Source organism: Cololabis saira, chromosome 7 (genome assembly GCF_033807715.1).
Source record: "Cololabis saira isolate AMF1-May2022 chromosome 7, fColSai1.1, whole genome shotgun sequence".
Lineage (NCBI taxonomy): Eukaryota > Metazoa > Chordata > Actinopteri > Beloniformes > Belonidae > Cololabis > Cololabis saira.
In genome coordinates, this window is record NC_084593.1 from 23,822,953 (window position 1) to 23,848,095 (window position 25,143).

At 39.4% G+C, this 25,143-nt stretch overlaps 4 protein-coding genes across 8 annotated transcripts; 1 reads left to right on the forward strand and 3 right to left on the reverse strand.

The window, feature by feature from the left end:
* Positions 1-417: 417 nt before the first annotated feature.
* On the reverse strand, positions 418-6,930 carry LOC133446918 (protein FAM53C-like). Of its 3 annotated transcripts, none has more exons than XM_061725134.1 (5): positions 6,819-6,930; positions 3,467-3,724; positions 3,324-3,381; positions 2,414-3,246; positions 418-1,821 (listed from the first exon to the last, which is right to left on the reverse strand). In XM_061725134.1, exons 2-5 carry the CDS (start codon positions 3,548-3,550, stop codon positions 1,570-1,572), a joined length of 1,227 nt encoding a protein of 408 aa, XP_061581118.1. In that variant the 5' UTR covers positions 3,551-3,724; positions 6,819-6,930; the 3' UTR covers positions 418-1,569. The 3 variants fall into 3 exon arrangements, with proteins under 3 accessions (XP_061581118.1, XP_061581116.1, XP_061581117.1); XM_061725132.1 differs by lacking the exon at positions 6,819-6,930 and adding an exon at positions 5,575-5,634; XM_061725133.1 differs by lacking the exon at positions 6,819-6,930 and adding an exon at positions 5,448-5,581.
* Positions 6,282-11,360, forward strand: phykpl (5-phosphohydroxy-L-lysine phospho-lyase). Of its 2 annotated transcripts, none has more exons than XM_061725128.1 (13): positions 6,282-6,517; positions 6,617-6,735; positions 6,839-6,998; positions 8,195-8,269; positions 8,354-8,441; positions 8,516-8,632; positions 8,768-8,850; positions 8,927-9,152; positions 9,383-9,537; positions 10,258-10,344; positions 10,441-10,574; positions 10,762-10,807; positions 11,114-11,360. In XM_061725128.1, the coding sequence occupies exons 1-12, from the start codon at positions 6,459-6,461 to the stop codon at positions 10,803-10,805; spliced, it is 1,347 nt and encodes a 448-aa protein (XP_061581112.1). In that variant the 5' UTR covers positions 6,282-6,458; the 3' UTR covers positions 10,806-10,807; positions 11,114-11,360. The 2 variants fall into 2 exon arrangements, with proteins under 2 accessions (XP_061581112.1, XP_061581113.1); XM_061725129.1 differs by having other exon boundaries at positions 6,372-6,504.
* A 110-nt stretch (positions 11,361-11,470) lies between these two features.
* On the reverse strand, positions 11,471-16,092 carry LOC133446920 (heterogeneous nuclear ribonucleoprotein A/B-like). Of its 2 annotated transcripts, XM_061725137.1 has the most exons (9): positions 15,985-16,092; positions 15,251-15,484; positions 14,028-14,196; positions 13,776-13,934; positions 13,554-13,685; positions 13,371-13,461; positions 13,065-13,223; positions 12,885-12,970; positions 11,471-12,452 (listed from the first exon to the last, which is right to left on the reverse strand). In XM_061725137.1, the coding sequence occupies exons 2-8, from the start codon at positions 15,466-15,468 to the stop codon at positions 12,900-12,902; spliced, it is 999 nt and encodes a 332-aa protein (XP_061581121.1). In that variant the 5' UTR covers positions 15,469-15,484; positions 15,985-16,092; the 3' UTR covers positions 11,471-12,452; positions 12,885-12,899. The 2 variants fall into 2 exon arrangements, with proteins under 2 accessions (XP_061581121.1, XP_061581120.1); XM_061725136.1 differs by having other exon boundaries at positions 11,471-12,970.
* A 5,548-nt stretch (positions 16,093-21,640) lies between these two features.
* On the reverse strand, positions 21,641-25,102 carry nme5 (NME/NM23 family member 5). The gene is made up of 5 exons (XM_061725138.1): positions 23,987-25,102; positions 22,644-22,849; positions 22,187-22,287; positions 21,968-22,086; positions 21,641-21,862 (listed from the first exon to the last, which is right to left on the reverse strand). The coding sequence occupies exons 1-5, from the start codon at positions 24,107-24,109 to the stop codon at positions 21,779-21,781; spliced, it is 633 nt and encodes a 210-aa protein (XP_061581122.1). The 5' UTR covers positions 24,110-25,102; the 3' UTR covers positions 21,641-21,778.
* Positions 25,103-25,143: the final 41 nt, after the last annotated feature.

The window sequence follows — 25,143 nt, forward strand, 5'->3', positions numbered from 1 at the left end:
CGTCCCTCTAAAAAGGACCAAATGAACCAGTCTGAAAAAGAAAAAAAAAAACAGAACATGTAAATTAGAGGTTTAATTTATTTTAAGTGGGGGGGGTTTATTTAGTTCTGTTTCATTATGGTTATTTCTTGTCCAAAATAAATAAGTGTGCTCGCATTTGGAGCAACATTTTGTGTATTTCTTTTTTTGTTGCCATTGTATATTTTTATGGTGGGCGTTTTGTTTCAGTTTGACGACTGCCTTCTGTGAAATCATCAGATGAGAAAGTAGGGCTTGTGAATCAGCTCTATGATGAAGACAGAATGGACTGGTTTCACCTTTACATAAATATAATATCAGTGACTGACTTCTTGACAATCAGCTACAAGTAGCTCCAATTATTTACAAATTAAAGACAAGTCATTGTTTGGGAAAAAATAATTCTCTATTAAATTTTATTCTTACATAAATTGTGCAACGGGAACATTTCCATCTGAAAACATACATGAAAAAAAAAAAAGAAAAATCATTCCTTAAAGGCCACCAAATCATCACTACAGCCTTTGTCACATACACTCAGAATTGGCTGGACATGTGTACTCGGCTAACCACTGTACAGTACATCACATTGTGCCCTCTGGAGTCCAGCTGCAGCATCGATTCCTTTTTTATGTCAACCATTCTCATCAACGTGCCACACTTAAAAAATAAAAAATAAAATGTCTGTATCAGTGCAAATGGAGACTACAAAAGTGTCTGGCAGTGGAAAAAAAAAGAGAAAAAAAAAGACCAGCCACCAATAGCTCCATTTTATGCTTAAGGCATGGTAAGTTAACAGTGTCATCAGTATTACTGTTGATAAGGTGGGTTGATGTCCAAGCAGTTACAGAAGATAATATGTGTAGGAGGGTTGATGAAACTCCCTTTGACAACATAGACTTACTCCAAAGGAGAGTTCTGGAATGTATATCCTGCCAAGTATACAGGAGAGTAGCCATTTGGGCAATTTTAATATAGTTTTGATCTGCAGGTCACAAAAATATACCTACTTTTAACAAATCATTTAAGCAAACTCAAATTTGATCATCTAAAAAGAAGTATATTGCCACAACTGATTGGGTAACAAAAAATACTACAATCCAATTCAACTATCAGATATTAGTGTGCATCATGTAAATACGAACAAATATAAGGAACTTTGCTTACTCCCATGGTGTTCTTTGAAAAGGACAAGTAAGACTGTTGAGATGCATACCCATTATAAACGCAAAATAAGACTTGTATAATATAAAATGGTCAAACTCTGAACATGAAAAATTGCTTATTTGCTCATGCACATTTCCTTATGGAGTGCTGAACAGGCAGGCACTGATATTTTTATGAAATGTTGTATAGTGAGCTAGCTCAAGTGTTACAATCATAGCAATGCAATTTGACATTAGCTTCTACTTGCGTGGCTCTTAAACTCTGAAGATGTGCCTTATGAGAACAGCAAGTTCCCAAGGACTCTGCCCAAAGAGAGCACAAAGCCTACAGGTGTGCTTTACATGGTTATGAAGCAGTAGTTACTCTCGGAGCACCACAGAGTCGTCAGTTTTCTTCAATAAGGTTCAAGTCCAATTCTGTGCAGTCTCTTTCAAAGACATTTTTTCCAGCAGTCATTACAATCATTTTTCTTCCCTCTTCCTCGTCGTCCTCTTCTTCTTCACTTTCACTTAGTGGCCCAATGCTGGCTCGTCCAAGGAAATCAGCAGGGGAGAAGGCTAAGCGCTGGTCTGTCTGAGAAGACACTGGAAACGTGCAGCCGATGGTCCCATCCACCAGGGTTTCACAATTACCAATCTAAACATGAGAATTAACAATCATGATCATGTGATGTAATTTAAAAGGAGAACGAAAAAAAAAAAAAGCTCCACCTAAAAGGTCACCCCTTCATAAAAATAGAGGTAATACAGGAGGAACAGAAATTACATCATCAGTATCAGAAAGTACCGTAAACAGAAGTGAGTCAATTGTTTGGGTGGGGATAAAGCAATAAGAGATAAGTTTACTTATATGCAAGGTCAAAAAGACTCAAGCAAAGAACAAAATGTGATGTCAGCTAGACTGGAACCAAGAAACGTATGCAGTTATAATCTTAAATGTTTTACACCAAGGAATCACGGAAAACGAACATGCAAAAGAATTAAGGGTTATTTTGTTGTTTGTTTTTTAATAGTCATGTAATAACACCAAAATAGGGATGTTTAACAAAAGGTCCAAGATACATCAAGGATAACCTGTAACAGGTGTCTCCTTGAATCTGATGTGAACACAAGTCACAATACTGATGATTTCTTATTGATTTTATTCTCATAGGGAAACGATAAATGTAGAATACAACACAAGAAAGCTAAACAACTTAACGGACATACAATTAGACTTTTCTGCTTACTTGTGTCATCTTGGTGAAGTCAAGTCCTGGCCTTGGGCACGGCAGAACATCTGGGTCATGGCGCCGCTTCAAACGAGGTTTGCGCATGTCACAGGGTTGTGAGTGGCATCGTGGAAGTGCAGGATGCAAGTCACGCCTAGAAGAGGATGGTGTACTGCAGGCTGAAGTGGGAGACGGAGACAGGCCTGGGTGCTCTTGGCCAGCAAAACCATATGTCAGAGCTGAAGCACAGGGGGGCCGGGGGTGCAAGGGTGCCACAGAGGCATTCTGAATGTGAACTGGAGAGAGGGAGAAGCGGCGCTGCAACACTGAATGAGAAACCAGGGGAGCTGGTGAAGAGGAGCAAGAAGAAGGAGTAGCAAAGGAGGCAGAATAGGCTCCTTTCAATGTGTCACAGGGTTCCCATGGAAAGCCCCACGATAAAGGAGAGTCAGATGACAGTGCTAAGCTAAAGAAGGTAGGGCTAGAAGATGAGTGTACGGAGGAGGAGGTGAAGGAAGAGCTGGGACCACAGAGTGGCAAAGAACTGGCTCCAGAGCCTGAACTAGATGCTCCTCTACTATGGCAGCCACGTTTGACTGGAGTCCAAACCTTTGATGCGCTAGGATGCCAGGTGGAACGGCACCGGGACAGATCTTCTGGAACTGAGAGGGACCGGCAGTGGCGTTTTGGAGGTGGTGGGGGTGGTGAACTTTGGATAGCTTCATCTGTGAAGGGAACCTCTGGCTCCTGGAGGGGTTGCCCAGAGCGAGAGGGAGACCATAGAGAGCCGATTTCACATGAATCTGCCAAAACATAAGCTCTTGATGATGGGTGAATTGCTGAGCTGGTCTCTGTAAATGCACATATATAAGAATAAGACAGATGTTCTCACTAGTTAAAGTTGTTGTATCCAATTAAAACAACTTGCCTTGTGTTGTTCGAGTACTCCATGAAATGGTAGGACTGGAGCCCACTGCAGGCAAGGACTGTAAAATGAAACTCATTTTTAAAAACAAATACACATAACTGAATAAGTTTGAAGGACATAATGAAATGTGTTATCCAACTCACCACAGTGGCATTGAATGAGAAAGCCTTGTGACAAGGTTCCTCCAAACTCTGCTTACGGAGCTGTTCTGTGATAAGTGTAACCATAATTACTGTCCAAGGAGTCACATGAGGTGGGACATTCACTCGGGGGGTGGGGGGCGGGGGGGTAATGAGAATTTTAGTAGTCAGAATCCTGGCGTGGTTTGTGGTGTCCCCTCCACACCTCAACCAGCCAGACTGACCAGTATCCTCACTATACCATCATCTTCTCTATGCTGCCTTAAATGAGAAAAGACAACAAAACCATCAGTGATTAACTGGTGGGAGGTACATACAAAATGAAGAGAACACTAAAACAGTGTCTCATAAATTGCTAGACAGATTCATTAAGCCATAAAAGTGAATATGAATCCCATACAAGAACAAAGCTGTGTCCATATCCTGCCTCAATCAATCAATCAATCAATCAATCATACATATCAGACATAAGTTCATGTTTGCAAAGGCTGAAAGCACATGGACACAAGATCCTGAACAAAGAGGCACTTCACATTCCATCATGTAAAGATTGCATGTTCCTTTAAAAAAAAAAAAAATTCCATGTTATAATATTTCAAAGAAAAACAACATAGGTATCAAGTTAAAACCTGCAGAACAATATAAACATAGATAGTTGGAACCAATAAACTCAAGTGACAAAAGTTGTGAGGAGTGCAAAGAATGGAAGGGGGAGGGACAGTCTAAAAAGGGATGGGGGAAGTGTGTGAAAAGTGTGTGAAAAAAACAAAAATGAATGGGACAGGGGTTGTTGGGGGGGGGGGGGGGGGGGGGGGTTAGGTCCATATGGAGGTCATTTTTTATAGTAAATTTCTTTAACAAAGCCAGGGTATTGTTGTTTTCACGGGACACGTTCGAACAATTTGTGTGTGCCAAATTTAGTAATCCATTACTGGGACATTTCTTTTCATTCTAAAGAGAGAAAAAAAACTGCCTTAAAAGTAATAGACTCTAGTACTTTCTGTGAAACATTTACCTGCCACAGCACCAATCATTGGGCAGTACAACCCTGTACATTTCAAATTGAAACTAAAATACAGCATGTCCACTGTATTAAAATGTAACATGGCCTTTTAGCCTTTGGACTGGTGTTTTAGAGTGCACAGGCTAAAGTGCATTCAGTACTGAAAACAATCCCAATATTAAAACAAGCCTTGTGAAATGAAATCCTCAATAACACCTTAGTAGTAACTAAACCATTTCATGACAGCTAGAGTCCTGGATGATGAGACGTTTTTACAGCAGAGTTGGCATACAGATGTGGCCTCCAGGGCCTTCCTCCTTATGACAAACACGGTGCTACGTCGCTAGCCTAGTCCCACATCCAACAAGACGAGCTACTTCAGGGTCAAACCAATTCTCTTCCTAAGGCAACAGCCCCCAAACCTGAACAATGAGTGGGGGGAAAAAAAGAAAAAAAAATCCTTTGTAACTGAAAACCACAATTTATCAATGAGGCCAACACATTACAAAAACGACGACTTATACGACATGTATTTAGAAAGATAAGCAAATTGTGTCCACTTGCAAAAATAAAAAACAAATTAGATAAATAAATAATAAAAGCTTCAAGTCTATGAAATTATTTGCATAGCTCTCGCATAAAGACGAGCTGAATAACAACCAAATCAAAAGTGATTACGTACATTTCTCGAAAGAAAAAAAACAAACACGTGCTCGTTTGGTAAATTTCTATTAAACATTGGCTCTGGTGGTCAAACGGAGAAATTATAACAATAGGTAATGTTACTGGCCAAATATGACTTCTGTCTTTAGCTCATGAGCAAGATAAATAAACGGTAAAGGTCTCCAACACGATGTAGAGACATCAAGTCATTAGCTAGTTAGTTAGCTGATAGTATAACAAGTGGGTCAACTAAAACGACAAGGTATTTTATCCCAGTGTCTCCATTTACTACCGACTGACAGCTACCGTAACACTCACTTGCTGACACGATTTAAAAAGCAGGACCTGGACCGGGAGCTGCTGGATGTAGCAGCAGCAGCAGCAGCTAGCGTGGCCACGCAGCTTCCTAGAAAGCTAGCGTGCTGCAGCTGACCTGATGCATTACCTGCGTTCTGCGGTTCCTTAGCAACCGAAGCCGCACAGTGAGTGCACCGGGTGAACGGCAGATTAACGACTATTTATAGCCTCTGGACGATACCAACGCACGGGGAACACCCGGGCACACGGAGTGCCTTTTCTTCAAAATCGCAATCATAAAAGACGATGGAATAAAGACCTGGTATATGTTTTGTAATTTTAACGTTTTTTTTAGGAATTATCACTTTAATGTAAGTTCGTATCCATATATGTTAAAGGTAATGTACACGTGTGTCCCCCCCCCCCCCCGTACACCCCCACAGTTAGATTGGTCTAAATAAAGCCGCAGCATCATTTCAGACGTGATTTAAACTTTAAAGCACACATTTATTTTTAATCGTAAATAAATAGAAACATTTTTAATTTTGATATCTATCGATATATGTGACGCGAAAAAAGATACGAGATTCCTTAGTCTGATTTGAGGTTATGAACTTATGCCGCGTTCCATTTACCTCGGATATCGGAACTGGGAACTAGGAATGGCAGCCATCATGGAATGGTAACTCGGGGGTGGTGAAGCTTCTCCCACTTTCCCAATAGGAAATCCCACTTCGAGGGGCGTTCCAGTTGAAAATTCCGACTAGGAACTGGGAAATTCCGACTTCCGAGGACAAATGGAACGCGGCATAACTGCGACCTGCGACCGCCTCCCACAAAAAAAGAAAAAAAGAAGAAGCACTAAATGCATGCAGTGGACGTTAGCACCTAGCTCAATGGTTGTTACTTATAGAGTTGGAAAATAGTTTTTTTAAGTCATGTAACTATCGATCGATAATTGTTCTCAAACAGCTTCCTTACTTCATCATTCTTCGTCACTTTATATATATAGAGAGAGAGAATCACGAAGTTATGGCAGAGGAAAAACTCAAAAAAGAAGAAACTCTCGCCATGAGACGTAGGTTGATCGGGTATGTACAGTAAAACGACATTTCCTTACTGGCAGATGATCGATGCCTGTGCACAACTTGCTGGTGGTGACACGTATTGATTCTTTTGATTACATACAGCCAGTCGTGCAGACTATTTTATTCAGACGACCCAGTGAAAATAGTGAGAGGAAGAGGACAATATCTTTTCGACGAAAACGGAAAACGCTATTTGGACTGCATTAGTAACGTCCAACATGGTAAAACATCTATTATCTAGTCCACGATACATTCCAGTTCAACTCAGTGTTGTCATAAGAGCTGTAATAATGTAGTAACATACCCCTGGTGTGTTTTCTTCAGTGGGTCACTGTCACTCGGCCGTGAACAAGGCTGCAGCCGCACAAATGGAGATGCTGAACATAAATGCTCGATTCCTTCATGACAACATAGTCCTGTATGCAGACCGCCTCGCTGCCACCTTGCCTGAGAAATTGTCTGTCTTCTATTTTGTTAACTCTGGGTAAGAAATGCACACGCAGCCTGACAAGCTGGTTGTCCTTGAAGATCCAGTGCAGTAATTACACACCGCGGTTGAATTGGTTTGGTATTGGATATTGGACATTCAGAGACATCCATTTAACTTGTGATAGGCTACATACTACTGATTTTGGTCATATTGCTTGTGATGTGTTCATGGTCATCCAGACTATATATCACAAGAGAGTAATTATTATAAAATCATATTATGGGCTGATTTAATGAGGTTTAATGAATTCAACACCAAATTAATTCAACACCCATAAAACGTGTGATACATAACACCGATTGTTTTCAAACCACTTGTGATGTGTTCATGGTCATCCAGAGGATATATCACGAGAGTAATTATTATAAAATCATACTATGGGCTGATTTAATGAGATTTAATGAATTCAACACCCATAAAACTTGTGATACATAACACCAATTGTTTATTATGGGTGTTGAATTCATTAAACCACATTAATCAGCCCATAGTAAAAACACTACTCTTAATGGATACAAAATGGAAATGGACACATGAACTGACAACCAATGACCAAAGTGCCTTGCTCGGCTGAACCACTTTTTCTTTTCTTTTATGCTTTTCTTTTGAAGTTGTGTGAAATTAAGAAATGGTAAAAACAGAACATTAGAAGGGGTAGGACTAGAAAAGTTTTTTGAAACTTCATCCTACACCCTTTCAAACAGGAAATATTTATTTACATATAGATTTGTCTCTTTAATTTGCTTTGTTTTGCTTATGGTTTTCTTTGTTGTTCTGTTTTTTTTTTTTGTTTTGTTTTTTTTCGGTATACATTTTATTTTGTTTTTGTTTTAACCTGTTTGAATAATTAAATAAATGAAATAGTATGATTTTATAATAACTACAGTCTTGTGATATATAGTCTGGATGACCATGAACACATCACAAGTGGTTTGAAAACAATCGGTGTTATGTATCACAAGTTTTATGGGTGTTGAATTCATTAAACCTCATTAAATCAGCCCATAATATGATTTTATATTAATTACTCTCTTGTGATATATAGTCTCTAGATGACCATGAACACATCACAAGCAATATGACCAAAATCAGTGGAATGTATCACAAGTTAAATGGATGTCTTTGAATGTCGAATATCCAATATCAAACCAATTCAACCGCGGTTAATTACACATGTGCTTCTCTGACAGTTCAGAAGCGAATGATCTGGCCCTCCGCTTGGCACAACAATACACCCAAAACCAGGATGTCATAGTGCTGGAGCAGTAGGTGTTTACATAATTCACATTCACTGCTTTGACAATACATTTGCTTAATGGTAATAACAATGAACTTTCCCTCTATACCAGTGCATACCACGGGCATCTCACGTCCCTTATCGACATTAGTCCGTACAAGTTCCAAAAACTGGCCGGTCAGAAAGAATGGGTTCATGTGGTGTGTACATTTATACTAGCAGTATTGCGTGTAGTCAGCTCCTGATCATCTGAAAGTATGTTTAATCCTCCTAGGCACCCTTACCAGACACCTACAGAGGCATATACAGAGAGGACCATCCCAACCCAGGCCAAGCATACGCTGATACAGTAAAAGGTCTAATAGAAGAGATCCACAGGAAAGGCCGTAAGGTGCATTTTAGCACAGCTCCATGCATCTTCAGTAAAATCATTGATATTCATAAGACTTACGCTACAAATCTTAAAAGTTGTAATAAACATTATTCATGACTTGATTTTTCATAATTATTTCTCTTCTCACCATAGATCTCAGCCTTCTTTGCTGAATCGTTGCCGAGTGTGGGAGGACAGATTATCTTTCCCCAGGGATACTCTGCTAAAGTTGCAGAGTGAGTAAGGATCCAGTTGTGTCCATCACATTTGGATTACTGACTATGCGGCGCCTTTCCCTCATACTCTCCACAGATATGTGCGGTCAGCTGGTGGAGTTTTTGTGGCAGATGAAGTGCAGACAGGTTTTGGAAGAGTCGGGAGCCATTTTTGGGCTTTCCAGCTGCAGGGAGAGGATTTCTGTCCTGACATAGTGACCATGGGAAAACCAATGGGCAATGGTCATCCCCTGGCATGTGTGGCAACTACCATGGACATAGCTGGAGCTTTCACAGCGAATGGAGTGGAGTACTTCAATACGGTGACTATACAGTAAACCTATACACACAGCCAGGGTAGTTAACTAATTCCCATTCATTTTTACTGTGATTTTTTTTTTCTCTACATCAATTATTGTCACAAAAAAGAGCAGAAAGTGTCTTGTACTTGTGGTTATGTTTATCCTTGAAAGTGATTTTGTTCCCCCTTTATCTACTATTACTGTGCATGCATTCATTTTCTTTAAACATTTTTTTCTGTAACTTTATGCAGTTTGGAGGGAATCCAGTGTCGTGTGCCATTGGCATGGCCGTTCTTGATGTGATAGAAGAGGAAGACCTCCGAGGAAATGCCCGAAGGGTGGGATTGCATCTTAAAGACTTGCTCACAAAACTTAAAGAAAGACATGAAATAATTGGAGATGTCAGGTAAGAAGTGTTCGCTCTCCTTTGGCTTTTCAATTGTGAATTTCCATGGGATAAATAAATAAACAATCAAGACCAGCACGGTTTCTTGTTACACCAAATTAAAGCTCACCCATGTCCCTTTGGGAGATCAAGAGGTTTTTTGCTCGGCTAGTTCTGCCTCTGTCCTGTCATTTTAAAATGCGATGCTTGAAATCACTTATATCATATTTCCTGCACCTGCTGTGGCTGAACAGATTCAACTATTACTGCCTATACTGGATCCTTGAGCTTAAAATATACACAGACTGTGGGAAATTGCTCTCATTGACCTGAAATCATGTTTATGCACCACAAGCAGTACATTATATATTACATAAAAATATGTTGTTTTAAATTAGGCATGAATTTTAAGGCACTGCTTGAAAATGTTAGCAAAGAACTTAAAAGCAAAGATGTCCAAGCGGTTTTTGAAAGCAACCATGGCTCTGAAAAAGAACCCAAAGCCAAAAATGTAAAGTTAATTAAACAAAAATTGAGATGGCATTAACTGTAAAAAAAAAAATAAATGTAGCTTTATATTTACATTAGGAATGCTCTTAAAACAAGTCTTCTCATTAAGTAAAAACACCAGCGCAGAACTGTAACCATGAAAGTAGAGGGCAAATCAAAGAATATATTCTAATAGATGTGTGTATTGCATATTTTCATTTGTGATTAAAATACCACTCCCCCCAAATCTAGAGGTGCAGGACTGTTTGTGGGACTTGAGCTGGTTACAGACAGAGAGAGGACTCCTGCCACTAAGACTGCAGCATGGGTGGTGAAGAGGTATGAGTTCATGGCACAAGTCACCATTATTGGTTAAAGTCCTGCAGTTCTTTTACTCACATGCAAGTTCCTTTTGTCATTTTTTTAAAATAATAGGTTGAAGAAGGATGATCGAATCTGTGTCAGTACAGACGGCCCCTGGGAGAATGTCTTGAAATTTAAGCCTCCAATGTGCTTCAGCACTGAGGATGCAGAACTAGTGGTACAATGTATTGACCGCATCCTCTCTGGTTAGTAACATAAACTAACTTCCGACAATTGTAAATGTTCTTATGTATATATACATATATACATACACATACATCTTGTCATAAGTGGCATACCTATACATGCCCTAAAATGGTAAGAAATGCCTAAACATAGTCAGACACACTTGGAATTTAATCCCAGAATGATTCGTATTAATTGTTCTTACAGATATGAAAGCCAGTGACCTCAGACTTGAAAATGAAGACATCTAAAGGTTTGTTAAACCTGTAGAAAACTTTTAATTGCATCAGACATGGTCAAGTGGTCACATTCATAAAGTTCAGAGGTAGAGATATTAATATCTAAACTTGACGCTGCAGTAGATCAGCTTCACATCACTCCGCAGAACATATTTTAACCTTGCAGTCAACACTGACCATTGTGGGGACTCAATTTGTTCTTAAGATGGAGTAATCAAACATTACATCTAGGGCACATGAAAGTAATGACAATGGATTCAAATGGATCACTGCTTTGATTGATCTGGAGCTGTCTGGTCACTGTAAATGCTTTGTTACAGGTGTTCACTACCAGTTCATGGCATCAACTTGATTAAAAAAAAAAAGGAAAGAAAAAAAAAAAAAAAAGATGTGAAGTCACCTCCGATAGTTCCCGGCTCACTGGAATTAAACAGTCAGCTGATACCAGCTAAAGCATGGTGAAGTCATCACATCGGAGGTAGTAATGGACCAGAAGATGCCAATGTAACACTAAAATACCATGTACTTACAAAAATAAAAAAGGTTTGTATGTAATCCCAACTTGTGTTCTCTTTTACCCACAGCAGCCATAAATAAAGTAACCAGCTCCAACTTTACAGTTGTCCTCAACACAGATACAAAGTAAGGTTGGGTTTAGCACTTACCAGACCAAAATCTTTAACTACTGGACATTTATTTAAAAAACGAAATAAATAAAAATTAAAAAAAAAAAAGCTCATGTTATGCTTTTTGACATTTAACAAGTATTAATGCCAGTTATCCTGCTGGCAGTGAGGCCCTCTCCCACAGCTTCCCAGAGAGGCGTCCATGGAGATGTTATTATGAGATGCAAAACAAGCAAGCCATTTAACAGTTTAGACATTTAACATTAACTTTACAAATAATAACAAAAAGATCTGTTTGTAATATAAATGAAAAGTTTATTTCTACCAATTTGCTCAAGACACTAGAGGAATGAGATTTCAGTGACAGAGGGAGTACCCTCTTACATCAACAGGCTTGCGTTCAGTTGTATAACACTAGTTAAGTCACTTAAAATTTGCAGACATGATAGGGGAAAAAAAAAAAAAACTCCTTAAAAGCCAAAAGAAAAAGAAGAAAATAAAATAAGATGGTGGTTGTCTTTGTCTACAAGGCCATCTGCAATACTCGATGGACACACTTACAAAGAAGCCTTTGATTATTTTAAATCCCTTATTTTACATCACCCCACATCTGAAGCCATGCAACTTGCATCCAACACTCAGCATAGGAAAAAAATATATATAACTAAAAATCTAGAAACACCAAAAGGAAAAAAAAAAAAAACAATATTGTTTTATTTATGAGCTTCAAAAGCTCTTGCTCCTGCACATCTGTAAATCCAGTAGACATGTAAAAATACAACCATACAATACATTAGATTCAAAAAAGGTACCAAAAAGTACAGTAAAAATAACACTTCCATTGCTGGAAATGTAAATGGACACAAAACAATATAAAATAAAAAGTGGAAAAGTGACATTTGCTTCCCCAGTTCCTCACTTGATCTGTACAAATGGAGCATGAGTCCAAATTTCTGCCAACTCCAAAGGAATAGCCAGAGCCCATGTTCGCTGTGGTCAGACCATGGATCTCTTTTTCATATTTACTTTAGACCTTAAGAGAAAAACATGGTGCTTTACGTTACTGAGAATTAACCAAACGCGGCATGCAGTTAAACAAAGACACAAGTGCATGAATGATTTTGACAGGTCAGTGAATGAATGGACAGACACACTTTGGGGACGGGGAACACGACCGCTAGCTAGCACCCCGGTGAAAAATGAAACGATCTTTTTTTTTTCCCGTTTTCAACCACCTCCAACTTAATCCTTATTGATCAAGTAGTCTTTGTAGAGATGCATCTCAAGATGGCTGACAGGTGGAATGAATCCATCTCTGATGATCACAGACCACACGTCACGACCTAGCCTAACCCCACCACAATGCTTGAATGGATTTAGAGTAGATGGACATCCTTGGGCTCAAAAGGCACTAATGGTTACAGCTACTTTCTCATACTACCACGGATGATGCAAGAATGCATACCTGCACTACGCGTGATCAGTATGGCTTGTAGCTACTCTGGTGGCCTCCACGTCTTGGAGTTTTCCCATAGCTTGTATTGCCCTGGTCTGGAGGACAAGAGAAAAAGGGACTGAGTTCTTCTGTACAACAAGGAGGACCAAGAAAATAAAGTTTCTCTCCCTGGGGGCACTTATCGCTTACTGTAATCGTAGCCACCCCCATAGCCGTAATAACCAGCAGAGTAGTCATAGTTGCCATAGCCGCCATATCCATAGCCTTGCTGTCCATAACCATAACCCTGGTTGTATCCCTGGTTCCAGTAGTTGTTGTTGTAGCCTTGATTCCAGTTCTGGCCCTGACCTAGAAACAAAAAGTAAGGCTATTGTCACAACTAACAGTCACACAAAACCTGGCAAGTATATTTTTGTTGAAATCGCTGAGTGTACATAATAATCAAAAAAACAAACACTTCCTGTGGGTACACACAAACAAAAAAAAGGTGCTGACCTCCACGCCCCCTGCCACGTCCTCCGTATCCTCGGGCGCCATACTGCTGCTGCATGTAGACCTCTTTGGGCTGGGCTATTTTGATTTCACACTGTAACACCACAAACAGCACAATATCATGAGCAAAGGTTTTTAATTCACACCACCTGCAAATGTGATATGCACATTGTCTTTTGTCCTTACCTTGCTTCCACCGACTGTGTGGTATTTCTTCTCCATGACTTTTTTGACGGAGCCTTCGTCTTTGTATGTAATAAATACAAATCCCCTCCTCTTCTCGGTCTTTGGATCTTGTGGCAGCTCAATGGTGTCGATCTACAAAATGTGGAAACATTTTTGTAGCACCCAATAGCATTGTAACAGTTTAATTTCTCAAGTAACAGAAAAATCAATTGACTGCGTTACCTCTCCAAATGCTCCAAAGTATTCCTGAATGACTTCCTTTGAGGTGTCGGGGTTAAGGCCTCCCACGAAGATTTTCTTGACTGGGTCCTTCTTCATGGCCATGGCTTTCTTTGGGTCGATCTGTCGGCCATCTAACCGGTGCTCCTTCTGCTCAAGAACCTACACAAAGACGTAACGTTCACTTATAGTTAGCCTCATTGCAAACCTGTCAATGTCCCCCTAAAGCGCCATCTTCATTACTTCTCCTCATACCTTGTCTACACTGGCCGCGTCTTTAAAGAGAATGAATCCGAAGCCTCTTGACCGGCCTGTCTGCTGATCCATCTTGATGGTACAATCTGTCACCTCGCCAAATTTCGAGAAGTAATCTTTGAGATCCTTCTTGCTCGTGTCCCAGCTGAGGCCACCGACAAACATTTTCCTAAACACAGAACCACAGAGACGGTGAGCTCCAGTGTTAGCAGTGGGGGCTGAACACACTGTTCCAGTACATCTGTTGACCCGGTGTTCTGCCAATCCTTGCTACCTGTCGAGAAATGCTACTTTGTGGTTCTGCGCACACGCACAGTCGATGTTCAAAGTTTGATTGCCACGCCAATCATTTCTTGCACGATGTAAAATTGATAATATGGGATAAAAAAACAGAATGACAGGAGCGCTGCTGGTGTCCCCACAACCCCCGGTGCTCTTGCAATGGGTGCAACAGTGAACTCAAAAGAAAAAAGAAATGCAAGCACTCTGGTGGATTGAAAAAAAGTAAAAAAAAAAAAAAAAAAACCTTTATTATAACATGGGTTACATCTGGAAAAAAAACACTAACGCGTGTCAGCTTGCGCCTTCCTCAGGATATGGGATGTTGAGTATTTGATCCTTCAAAATACACTATCCATGACATGAATTGCATTACACTTTGTGAACATTATACGGTAAAGAGAAGAGAAAAAAAAACAATTATTTTGCTTTATTTGATATTCATTCAGTCATTCGCCTTTATTTAACCAGGCAGGTCATTAAGAACACATTCTGATTTACAATGACGGCCTGGCAAACGACATGGACCACTTTGGGGGAAAGGAAGTGGTTTAGGGAGTAAAACAGTAAAATTGTAGCTCTACAAAAAAGGTAGAAAACCATTAGGTGGCATTTTTTGGCAAAGCAGCAAAAAATGGCAGAACACCGGTGACGTATGGGAGTGGGGGGGGGGTAGTTGTAAGCAGAGTGAAGCTACTACAGCTCAATAAATTCAAAATCTAACAGGATGTGAACTCAGCAGACTTGAATCTGTATTTTCCATAGACAAATATGGTTAAATGTAATCCTTTCAGTGACGCCCATCCCCCCCCTCTTCCCTCTGCACATGGCGCCAACAAAGGCCGGCTGAACAAAGAGACATGGGGAAACCACTAGTAGTTATCGTGCCACACTGGCTATTTAACTATAAATAAAACAATATACAATTAAAAAAAAAAGCTCACCCGGCATCCTCCTCGCCCTTGCTGGCGTCGATCTGGCCGCCCTCCGTGCCGCCGTTCTGCGAGTCTCCGTCCGCCTCGGGCCCCGCGCCCTCCCCGCAGCCGTCGGCGGCGCCGCCGTCCTCGTCCCCCTCCTCGGCGTGGCCGGCTCCGTTGAAGTCATCCTCCACCTCGTGGCCGTTTTCCGACGTCTCCATGTACTGCTGGTCGGCTTCGGACATTTTGTACTGTTTTTACCTAAAAGATCACAAGGCCATTCAAAGCCTGAATTAGGGTTCTGCGTTAAATCGACGCAGTGCATACGCCGTAGGGTTACGCCGTACGGTGCGCGTCGACGCGTAACCTACGCCGTTAGCTCTGCGTCGGTGTGAGCCTTTTACACGGTGCGGATCCGTGCCTTTCCCACCATTTTGACTGCACAAGACTCGTTATCCTTTCTTTATATAACACTATTTCCACCCTATTTCTACCCACAGTGAAAGTTAAGCCTGAGACAAAGATTATAAAACGTTTCAACCATCTGGATCACACTGATAAAACCAAGCCAAGTCAAATTTCCAGTTACGTAAGTCAAGAGGCCGAGCGTGTCGAAATATATACAAATTACTTCATAATAACACGCTTATTTAAAGCCTGCGAATACAGCAATTCAATAAACATAGCAAAAACTACCTTTTAGTTTACGATTTGGTGAAATAATAAAAGCCTAAATGCATGTATTTAAAAAAAATCCTTACTGGTCACGGCCGGAGAGCTCTCTTCAAGATGGATTCTCCCACACGACGACAACTCGTGGTTGGTTTTCTAGAACCGGCAGGAGAAAACGACGTTTTTGCAAAGAAGCGTTCTGATTGGCTGAACTAAAACGTCACTCAACACCGTTGGCCAATAGCGTGGACGACTCATTCCTCTTCAGAGAAGTCGCCCCGCCCTTAAAATACAGGAAGGAACTTAATGAACCTTTTTTTTTTTTCTTTCTGCGAGTGGAAATGTGTTCAGACTAGGGTTGCCAACTCCCTGAAAAATAAATAAGGGACACCTTCACCCTTCCTGACGTGGTGAATTTTTTTAGCCCCTTTTTTTGTGAGTGAAACGATTTTTTAAAACTATTTGACTCCAACCTGAATTGAATTAGATGCATATTTTTGAATGCCATGAACACATGGAAAACACATTATTATCCAGCAGCAATTCACTTTAATACAAAATAACAAAATGAATTGAATAAAATAAGTATCTTTCTTAAACAGAAACCTACGACGGAGTATTAGGGCCAAACTAAGACAAAAAAATTATAGGAAATTACGAGAATAAAGTCATAATATAATGAGAATAAAGTCGTAAAATTACGAGAATAAAGTCATAATGTTGCGAGAATAAAGTCGTAATAGAATAAAGTTGTAATATTATGAGAATAATGTCGTAATATTATGAGAATAAAGTCATAATATTACGAGAATAATGTCGTAACATTACGAGAATAAAGTCGTAACATTACGAGAATAAAGTCGTAATATTACGAGAATAAAGTCGTAATTTATGAGAACTCTTAACAGGAAGAGCAGTCTTCTCCCTGTGTTAAAATGAGGAATATTTAGCATCTTGTGATGTTATATTTATATATTTATAATATATTTAATATTACGACTTTATTCTCGTATATTACGACTTTATTCTTGTAATGTTACGACTTTATTCTCAAAATATTACGACTTTATTCTCAAAATATTACGACATTATTCTCAAAATATTATGTCTTTATTCTCGTAATTTTACGACTTTATTCTCATATTATTATGAATTTATTCTCGTAATTTCCATTTTTTTTTTTGTCTTAGTTTGGCCCTAATACTCCGTCGTAGAAACCTGTCCAGCTTAACTTAAAATTGTATAAATATAAAACAATAGAAAAAAGCAGAACATCCATTCTGTAATAGTGGACATTTTTAGTGCAATAACAAAAGTGCAAACAGAAAGTCTGTAGAAAACTTGTAAACATATTTGTGCCTCAAAGGATATGACTGTAGGCTACAGTTGTAGTAAAACAGAAAAAAATACTTGTGAACTCAACAGCTCAATGCCATTTTCCATCGGCATTTTATGACTATTTTTTGACTCTCACAGTAATACGGGACTAAGTGCGTCCCTTTTCGGCTCAATACGGGACGGGTACTTTAGTTTATAAATACGGGACAATTACATTTTTCAAGGGATGGTTGGCAACCCTAGTTCAGACCAAACCTCCAGACCTGTTGACCTTAACTTCTCAACACTGTTGACTTAGATAATTGTCAATCTAGAATCAATATTGTAAACAATTTTTTTTTTACCAATTTTAGTAAAATATAACAAAATATAGCTCACTGTAGCATAGTCAATTGAGAGATATGGACAGACTAAGGACCTATTATTTAGTCTGCTACATACATATAGGCAAGGCAAGTTTATTTGTATAGCACAATTCAACACAAGGTAATTCAAAGTGCTTTACATCAACATTAAAAGCGACGAGACACAATTAAACAGTAAATAACCAATAAAATGAAATAAAATTATAAGAAAAGAGGTAAAATAATAAAACGCACAAGTTGTTAAAATGTAAGGGCAGTAGAATACAGCAGGTAAGTATTTAATTTAAGAGTACGCTTCAGTAAACAGTAATTCTTTAACCCTGATTTAAAGGAGCTGACAGTTGCAGCAGACCTCAGGTCTACAGGAAGTTTGTTCCACCGGTGAGGAGCAGAATAACTGAACGCTGCCTCACCTTGCTTGGTTCTGTTTCTTGGTACACACAACAAACCAAATCCGGATGAACATCAGGGGTCTGGGAGCTTCATAGGAACTAACAGATCAAGCATGTATTTTGGTCCAAGACCATTCAGTGCTTTGTAGACCAGCAGTAAGATTTTAAACTCTATCCTTTGACTCACTGGAAGCCAGTGTAGTGATTTCATGACCGGTGTAATGTGGTCCAGTTTCCTGGTGTTTGTAAGGACTCTGGCTAACTAGAACTACAACAGAAAAGAAAAAAGTACTTGAATGAATTGAGTACACATGGGTAAAGAGATCTAACCATTTGCCTAGAAATTATTTTTCTAAAGAGTTTCAGCCAGGATTCAGAACACATCATATATTGGAAACAGCGCCGGTGAGAGTCCTCAGTGGTCTCATCACGGCCTTAAACACTGAGAATAGATTTGTGTTCATACTTGTCCTTTCAGAGTTCAGTGCTGCATTTGACACAGTATATCATAATTACAATGGCTTGAATGTGTTGTTGGGATTAAGGGAACCACATTACTGTAGTATACTCATGCAAATGGGGTTTTTTCCTCATATACCAGTTTCTCATGGTTTTCCACAGGGTCCTGTACTTGGGCCAATCCTTTCTACACTATCCATGTTTCTATTAGGTATGATTAGGCAGCATGGTATGAACTGTAATTGCTATGCAGATGTTACCTCAGTATATCTATCCATGAAGTGAAATGAGAAAAATAGATTTTCATCTGGCTGACTGCTAATTCGTGTACTAAACTCAGATTAGACTGGAGTAGTTGTCTCTGAGCAGGAGCACTACAGAAATAGAATGTCTAGTTATTTAGTAATTTTGGAGAGCATTACTTTGCATCTTGTACTACTATTAGGATTTTTTTTGTTTTAAACAAGATTTGTCCTTGAACCCTTAGCCTATATTGCTTGTGCTTGCATTCTCTTATCAACTTCCCCAGATCTGGGGACTTTAGGGTTTTTAAGGTTAAATCACACATTAAATACATTTGTAGAACTGCTTTCATCCATCTTCATAACATTGCAAAAATAAGGAAAATCTTAGAGTGAAGGAAAATTTGAAAAAAACCTTGAAAATCTAGCATTGCATTTGTTCATTCAACAAACTACTGCAGTTCCTTATTAATAAGATGCCCTAAAACTAATCCAAAATGCTGCGACAAGAATTTTGATAAAGATTAGCTGGAGAGAGACAGGCAACCTGTCCATGGTGTCACACCTGTCTTTGGCCTGTGATGAGCTGGGATAGGCTCCAGCAGACCCCCGTGACCCTGCAAAGAATAAAATGGGTAAAGAAAATGGATGGATGGATGGATTAGCTGGAGAGATTATATTTCTCCCTTGCTTTTCCTCAATAGTTTCTTGTTAAATCTAGTTATTCTTCTTCTTCATTCATAAAGCTTTTGAGGGTATGTCCTACTTAAAGAACTCAGAGTTTCCAAGTGGGAGGCAGAGCCTTTAGTAATGAGGCTCCTCTCTCGTGTAACCAGCTTCCAGTTTTGTTTAGGATGGAGACCTCTCTATTGTTAAAGTTTATAGTCAAGGGGCTCAGGTGCCCTGGACCAACCCTTCAGTTTTGTCACAATAGATCTTGTGGTGTACACAGGGCTTTTCTCCCACTCTGTCGTCTTTAGTCATCTTAAATGTCCATGTCATTATTATTTCTGTTAACATTATTCCTTTTTTGCATTTCACAGGTAACATTTCTCTCTGTTTGTTGGTCTCCCTTTCTGTCATCTCATACCCTCAACTGGACAAAGCAGATATCCATCCTCCTTCATCTGGGGCCTCATTTATAAAGCTTGCGTGTGCACAAAATAGAGCTTGAAAGATGCACACGCCACCTTCTATGCAAAGGTTGGGATTTATTAAAAAAAACTTAACGGGAAAATGTGGGTATCTCTACGCAAACTTTGATCCTAGCGCACAAACATTTTGAAGATATGGGGAACTGGCGACGCAGACGGTGAAGTGGTGAAATGAAGCCAGATTCATGTCATACTTTTTAGGTCATCACATATCAGACTTATAGATCCATGTACACCCAAGCCGGCAGCGTTATAGATCTATGTGTTCCGTAAATGAGCCATTACGCCTGTATTTGCAGTAGGTACTACGCTCATATATCATACTTCCATCTTCAAATGGTATGGAGTGGTGAATAGCACCAGACTGATTATTTATCGTGACAAGGTGTGTAACAACCAGTCTAATTGCTGAGTAAGAATATAAATTGCGTGGTGACAGCCGTGCGTAATGCTGCACAATGGATGCGCTGGCACTGCTTGAGGATCACGTAAATGGCAGGATCAGGATGGAGAGAGTATTTAGGGACCATGAAGATTTCCTGGCCCTGATGATGATGATGACTGGCTAATAAGCTGATTTGGATTCCCTAGAGCAGTACTCTTGGATCCATGTGCTGAACTGGGTCCAGTGTTAGACAGACCGACCCGCCGGAATCGCGCCATCCCGGTGCATACAGGTGCTGACCACTCTTGGTTTTCTGGAAACCGGCTCTTTCCAGCGGGAATTAGCCGACAGGTATGTGTTTGATTAACATTAAATAATGTTACATGTTCTGCCTAAAGCCCCTTTGAGGTACAATATAATATCTAAATTCCGTCTTTAGGTCTGGGTTATCACAGCCGTCACTGAGCACTATAATGCCAGCCGTTTTGGATGGCATTATTAAAATGACCAGTCGATACATCTGGTTTCCTTACACTGTGGGGGAACAGGCCAACATTAAAAGGCAATTTGCAGCAATCGCACTCAAATTGCTATAAGGGCTCCGAGCGAAAATGAATTTGTCTATGTGAACCGTAAAAATTCGCATTCAATAAATGTACGGTACAAGTCATTTGTGCCTCAAACATGGTTCTGACAAATTTAGTGGCACGGTGGCCTGGCTCGACACATGACTCATTCATCCAGACACACAACAGTGTAGGAAACAGGCTGCAGGCAGGCGCAGCGCATGATCAGCTGGCTCATTCATATGCAAAAACAGTCATGAAGTACTTTGCAATGAACATTCATGGTAGAAAGTGGGCGTGTCGAGGGCGGGATATGAGGCGAATTCACCTGCGCAACCTTCCAGGTAGACTGTGATTTATAAAGAGAACATTGCGTGCAGGTGTGCGTGCGCAAATCAGGATTTTTTTGTGCGCACGCACACTTTTAGTATGAATCCTATATGCACTCTTTTATAAATGAGGCCCCTGGTCTTTTAGCCCTGATAATTAGGGTTTCCTCTCTACCTTCAGCTCCTGCTTGCTCACGATGGGGGATTGCACCAAAGGGAAGATTCAATGCAGTCTCTTGGATTCCTTAGCTTAGCTGCTTTTACGATAATACGTGCTATGAATCATGAATCTGAGGTATACTTGATTGTACTGAATTTATGGAATTACATTGAAATATAATTGACTGGATTGTCTTTGATTGGACTTCTGTATAAAGTGCCTTGAGATTACTTTTGTTGTGAATTGGCAATAAATGATATGATCTTTCAAAAAAAGAAAAGGAAAAAAATACACAACCTCTCCTGAAAATTCAATGTATTTAATGTTAAAGGAAGAAAAATCCAAGGCACTCTTCTTCAAATATAAAAAGCCTTTATTTCAATTGGCTATTTCATGTGGAAAGATTAAAAAGTGGGTTACAGCATTTAATCTTAGTTTTGAACTAAACAAAAACTATTGAATACGTGTTCCTCTGTGGTTCTCTTCTTTCATGTCATTCTTCGTCTTCTGCAGTGTTTTCACAACATATTTGAGGCTGGTTTGGATCATTTTTTTTCAGCCAGTCAGCAAGCCAAATCTATTACAAGCAAAAGTTCAATGTAGCAATTAGCTTGGCAACACAAGTACCCAACAACTGATGAATAAACTTGTATAACTCCTCATGTAGAGCATCAGTACTTACACAGGGATTGAGTGGCTTTTCCTTGCAGAGCTCAGTGAGTCCACGTAGCAGAATTGGGTTTACACACCTGCTCAGATATTCTCCAGGTGCTTCTGTTGAAACGAAGGGCTCGATAACAGCTGCACAGAGCACATGGGGGAAAGAAGTTTAGGAAGGAAAACAAATCCATCTGTATACGAACATAGTTCATATAGTTCATATAGTGTACAAATTACTTACAGTTTGGAAACATGAATTCAATCTCTCTCACAGCATCATGAAATGACTCACTGCCATGAAGTCCATTTCTCACATCAGAAGTTCCATATTGTGCTCTCAGGCTGGGAAGAAATACAGCACATCGCCAGAGCGCAGACTTTTAACCACTACTTATGCTATAAAACTAACTTATAAAGTTACCAGATGGTCCACATTCAAACTGAAAAGTGACATTTTAAGTTAAAAACACACTCGACAATACCAGCGAGTATGTTATAAAGACACTTTGATCCAAGAATGTCGTTCTCAAATAGTACCAATCTGACACAGAGATTCTGATACAAAATGACTGGTGTAATAATAGAATCAAAATATTCACATGTACAAATAAATTGATGACTTTGTACAGATAGGATTTTAGAGGTCTTTAGATATTTTCTAAGAAGACATATAACACACACGAGCATATGAGTCTCACCACTCTGGTTGAGTTTCTCTGGCCTTCGTGATGTTTGCGGGCCCTATGATGGACTTCCAGTGGGCAACAGCATTCTCACGTGCCAGCATCCAGACAACAATAGGGCCAGAGCTCATGAAGGCTGTCAAACTGGGAAACAAGGGGTTTCTATAGTCGTCTGCATAGAAATTGCCGCATTGCTCTGGACTTAGTTGCAGTCTCTTCCTCTACAAAGGGATAACAAATCAATGAAATCCATGAAGAAACCTGAACTAGATGTAATGAATTCACTAGTTTACTGATGACATACATATACAAAACAGACCATTTATTAAACTACACAAAAAAATAAATGACGTTAGCGTGTGGTCCACATTAATATATAGTCATGTTTTGGTTAAAATTATAGCCATTTTATTCAAATTGTCACAGACTTTTGTTCTTTGAGATGTTCCTGTATTAGTTTTTTTTTTTTTTTATTGTTTGCAGCAAGATGTTGCATATCTTCTATAAGGCTTTTGTGGAGAGTACAGTCTCATCTGCAGTCCTCTGCCCAAGTAGTGGCATCAGAGCCGAAATGAACTAACTGATATATATATATATATATATATATATATATATATATATATATATATATATATATATATAAATTTGGCTCTGTTCTGGAGCCGATTGTGCAAAATTAATGATGCTTCATAAACTGAAAAACAATGGAAAAAACTGAGCATCCAACGAACACAGTAATATTAATATAATAATATATAAATATATTGTGGCAGGATGAGGCTCGACTCCAGAGGTTGGTAAAACAGGACTTTATTCCCAGACAACAGAATCCAACTGACAAAAGAACTGACAGTTGACAACTAACAATGTTATAATTAATGACAGTATTAAATCAGAGGCTTTTACGGGAGATTATTCCTGCCTCCAGCTATAACCATCTATGACAAATTGTGACAATTACCATAAACATAGACTTTTCCCTCTAGGATTAACAAATGAATATTGAGCTGAAAGTTTTATTGGCCTCAGCATTATCACTTCTCCAGACTTCACATTCAGTTTGTAATGGAAAAAGACCAATCTGCATCTGCTGTGGATCCATCGAGACTAAAGATTGTTATTAGGTATGCATGAGATTTTTTTTCCTTCATATTTCTATTCCTTCATTACAAATGTGAAAATAACCCTTTTCTTAAAAAAAATAACCTCTTGCATTTTAATTATTTAAAAACACAGCTAACGCGTTTTTCTGACGTCCTGTTACTTTGCTGCACAAGTAGGCTATTGGACGTTTACCACTGAGGCAAACTAGCACATTGCAAGACTATAAGAGTAACCATCTCTCAATTTTTTCAAACCTGTAGTATGGTGAAGCCCGAGCGAAGTATAACGTCCTCGATGTCTTTGGCTTTATGAACAACGTCAGGTTTCACGATTGCCAGTGTTCTTTCTACATAAATGCGATGCTTAGGCTGGTCCATCTGCTTCTCTTTTAAACCTACAGTAACCTAAACACGAATCTACGGTACACAACAGTCTTCTCTTATGAAATCCACATTAAATTATTCAGAAAATGCTTAGTTTTTGACCAAAACAAACCTCAACTCTCCAAAAACGCAACTTTTCGCCCCCTGGATGTTTAATTTCTGGTTGCTATGATACCGTTACAACTCTACGGTAGCTGGAGTGGGACAAAACGCGACTCAAGGTTCAAACTAAATAGAAAATGCATAAATATACAGTTAATGCCGGTGTTGTGCCAAAAAGTGATTGCCTGCCAGAATCTGATTTCTTGATTTCTGGCCGCGGGAGCGCGCACAGCAGCCCGTTGAACGATAGATTTTCAGAATATGAAGCTCAAGAAGGAGATCAAGTCATATTTAGGCAGAAACAACTTTTCATAACTGTATTTGGCCTTCAATCATTTTTGGCAGGTGAAAATGCCTATTTTGTGTTGCAATGGTCCTTTAAAAGGGTTAAGAGCAATCCTGTGACCTCTAGTGTTTATATTATGAAGCTCAAGAATGAGATCAAATCATATTTAGGTAGAAACAACCTTTCATTAACTGTATTTGGGCTTCAATCAATTTTTGGCAGGTAAAAAGACCCATTTTCAGGGGAGAAATCAGATTCTGGCAGGCAATCACTTTTTGGCACTGTTTCTCAATCCTGGTCCTCGTGGGCCCCTGTCCTGCATGTCTTAGATGCTACTCTGCTTCAGCACACCGTGATACAAGTACCTGTGTCATCAGAGTTGTGCAGACCTTGGTGACAAGCTAATGAGGACCATTAATTAGAATCAGGTGTGTTGGTGCAGGGAAACATCTAAAACATGCAGGACAGTGGGCCTTGAGGACCAGGATTGAGAAACACTAATATAATAAATGTGGGTGTCACATTATCTAGTAAAATCTTGCAATATTAAGTTTCCATGTTATTTCTTCAATGCCTACATTAAACTTTCAGAATCTTTATTTTCCAAACATCAATTCCCCCAATAGACTTTGACAGATCT

Bases quoted from the DNA above. Each gene is read 5' to 3' on its own strand.
- LOC133446918 (XM_061725134.1), bottom strand. From the start codon at position 3,550: ATGGTTACACTTATCACAGAACAGCTCCGTAAGCAGAGTTTGGAGGAA. The intron at 3,247-3,323 runs GCAAGTTGTTTT...GTGCATTTACAG, and splicing joins GAGTACTCGAACAACACAAG to AGACCAGCTCAGCAATTCAC. The intron at 1,822-2,413 runs GTAAGCAGAAAA...TCTCATGTTTAG, and splicing joins ACTTCACCAAGATGACACAA to ATTGGTAATTGTGAAACCCT.
- phykpl (XM_061725128.1), top strand. From the start codon at position 6,459: ATGGCAGAGGAAAAACTCAAAAAAGAAGAAACTCTCGCCATGAGACGT. The intron at 8,442-8,515 runs GTGTGTACATTT...TAATCCTCCTAG, and splicing joins AGAAAGAATGGGTTCATGTG to GCACCCTTACCAGACACCTA. The intron at 9,538-10,257 runs GTAAGAAGTGTT...CCCCAAATCTAG, and splicing joins GAAATAATTGGAGATGTCAG to AGGTGCAGGACTGTTTGTGG.
- LOC133446920 (XM_061725137.1), bottom strand. From the start codon at position 15,468: ATGTCCGAAGCCGACCAGCAGTACATGGAGACGTCGGAAAACGGCCAC. The intron at 13,935-14,027 runs GTATGAGGAGAA...GTCTTTGTGTAG, and splicing joins ACGCGGCCAGTGTAGACAAG to GTTCTTGAGCAGAAGGAGCA. The intron at 12,971-13,064 runs GTAAGCGATAAG...CTTGTCCTCCAG, and splicing joins TGGGGGTGGCTACGATTACA to ACCAGGGCAATACAAGCTAT.
- nme5 (XM_061725138.1), bottom strand. From the start codon at position 24,109: ATGGACCAGCCTAAGCATCGCATTTATGTAGAAAGAACACTGGCAATC. The intron at 22,850-23,986 runs GTTTGAAAAAAT...ATCCCTTTGTAG, and splicing joins CGGGCTTCACCATACTACAG to AGGAAGAGACTGCAACTAAG. The intron at 21,863-21,967 runs GTAAGTACTGAT...TGCTTGTAATAG, and splicing joins AAAAGCCACTCAATCCCTGT to ATTTGGCTTGCTGACTGGCT.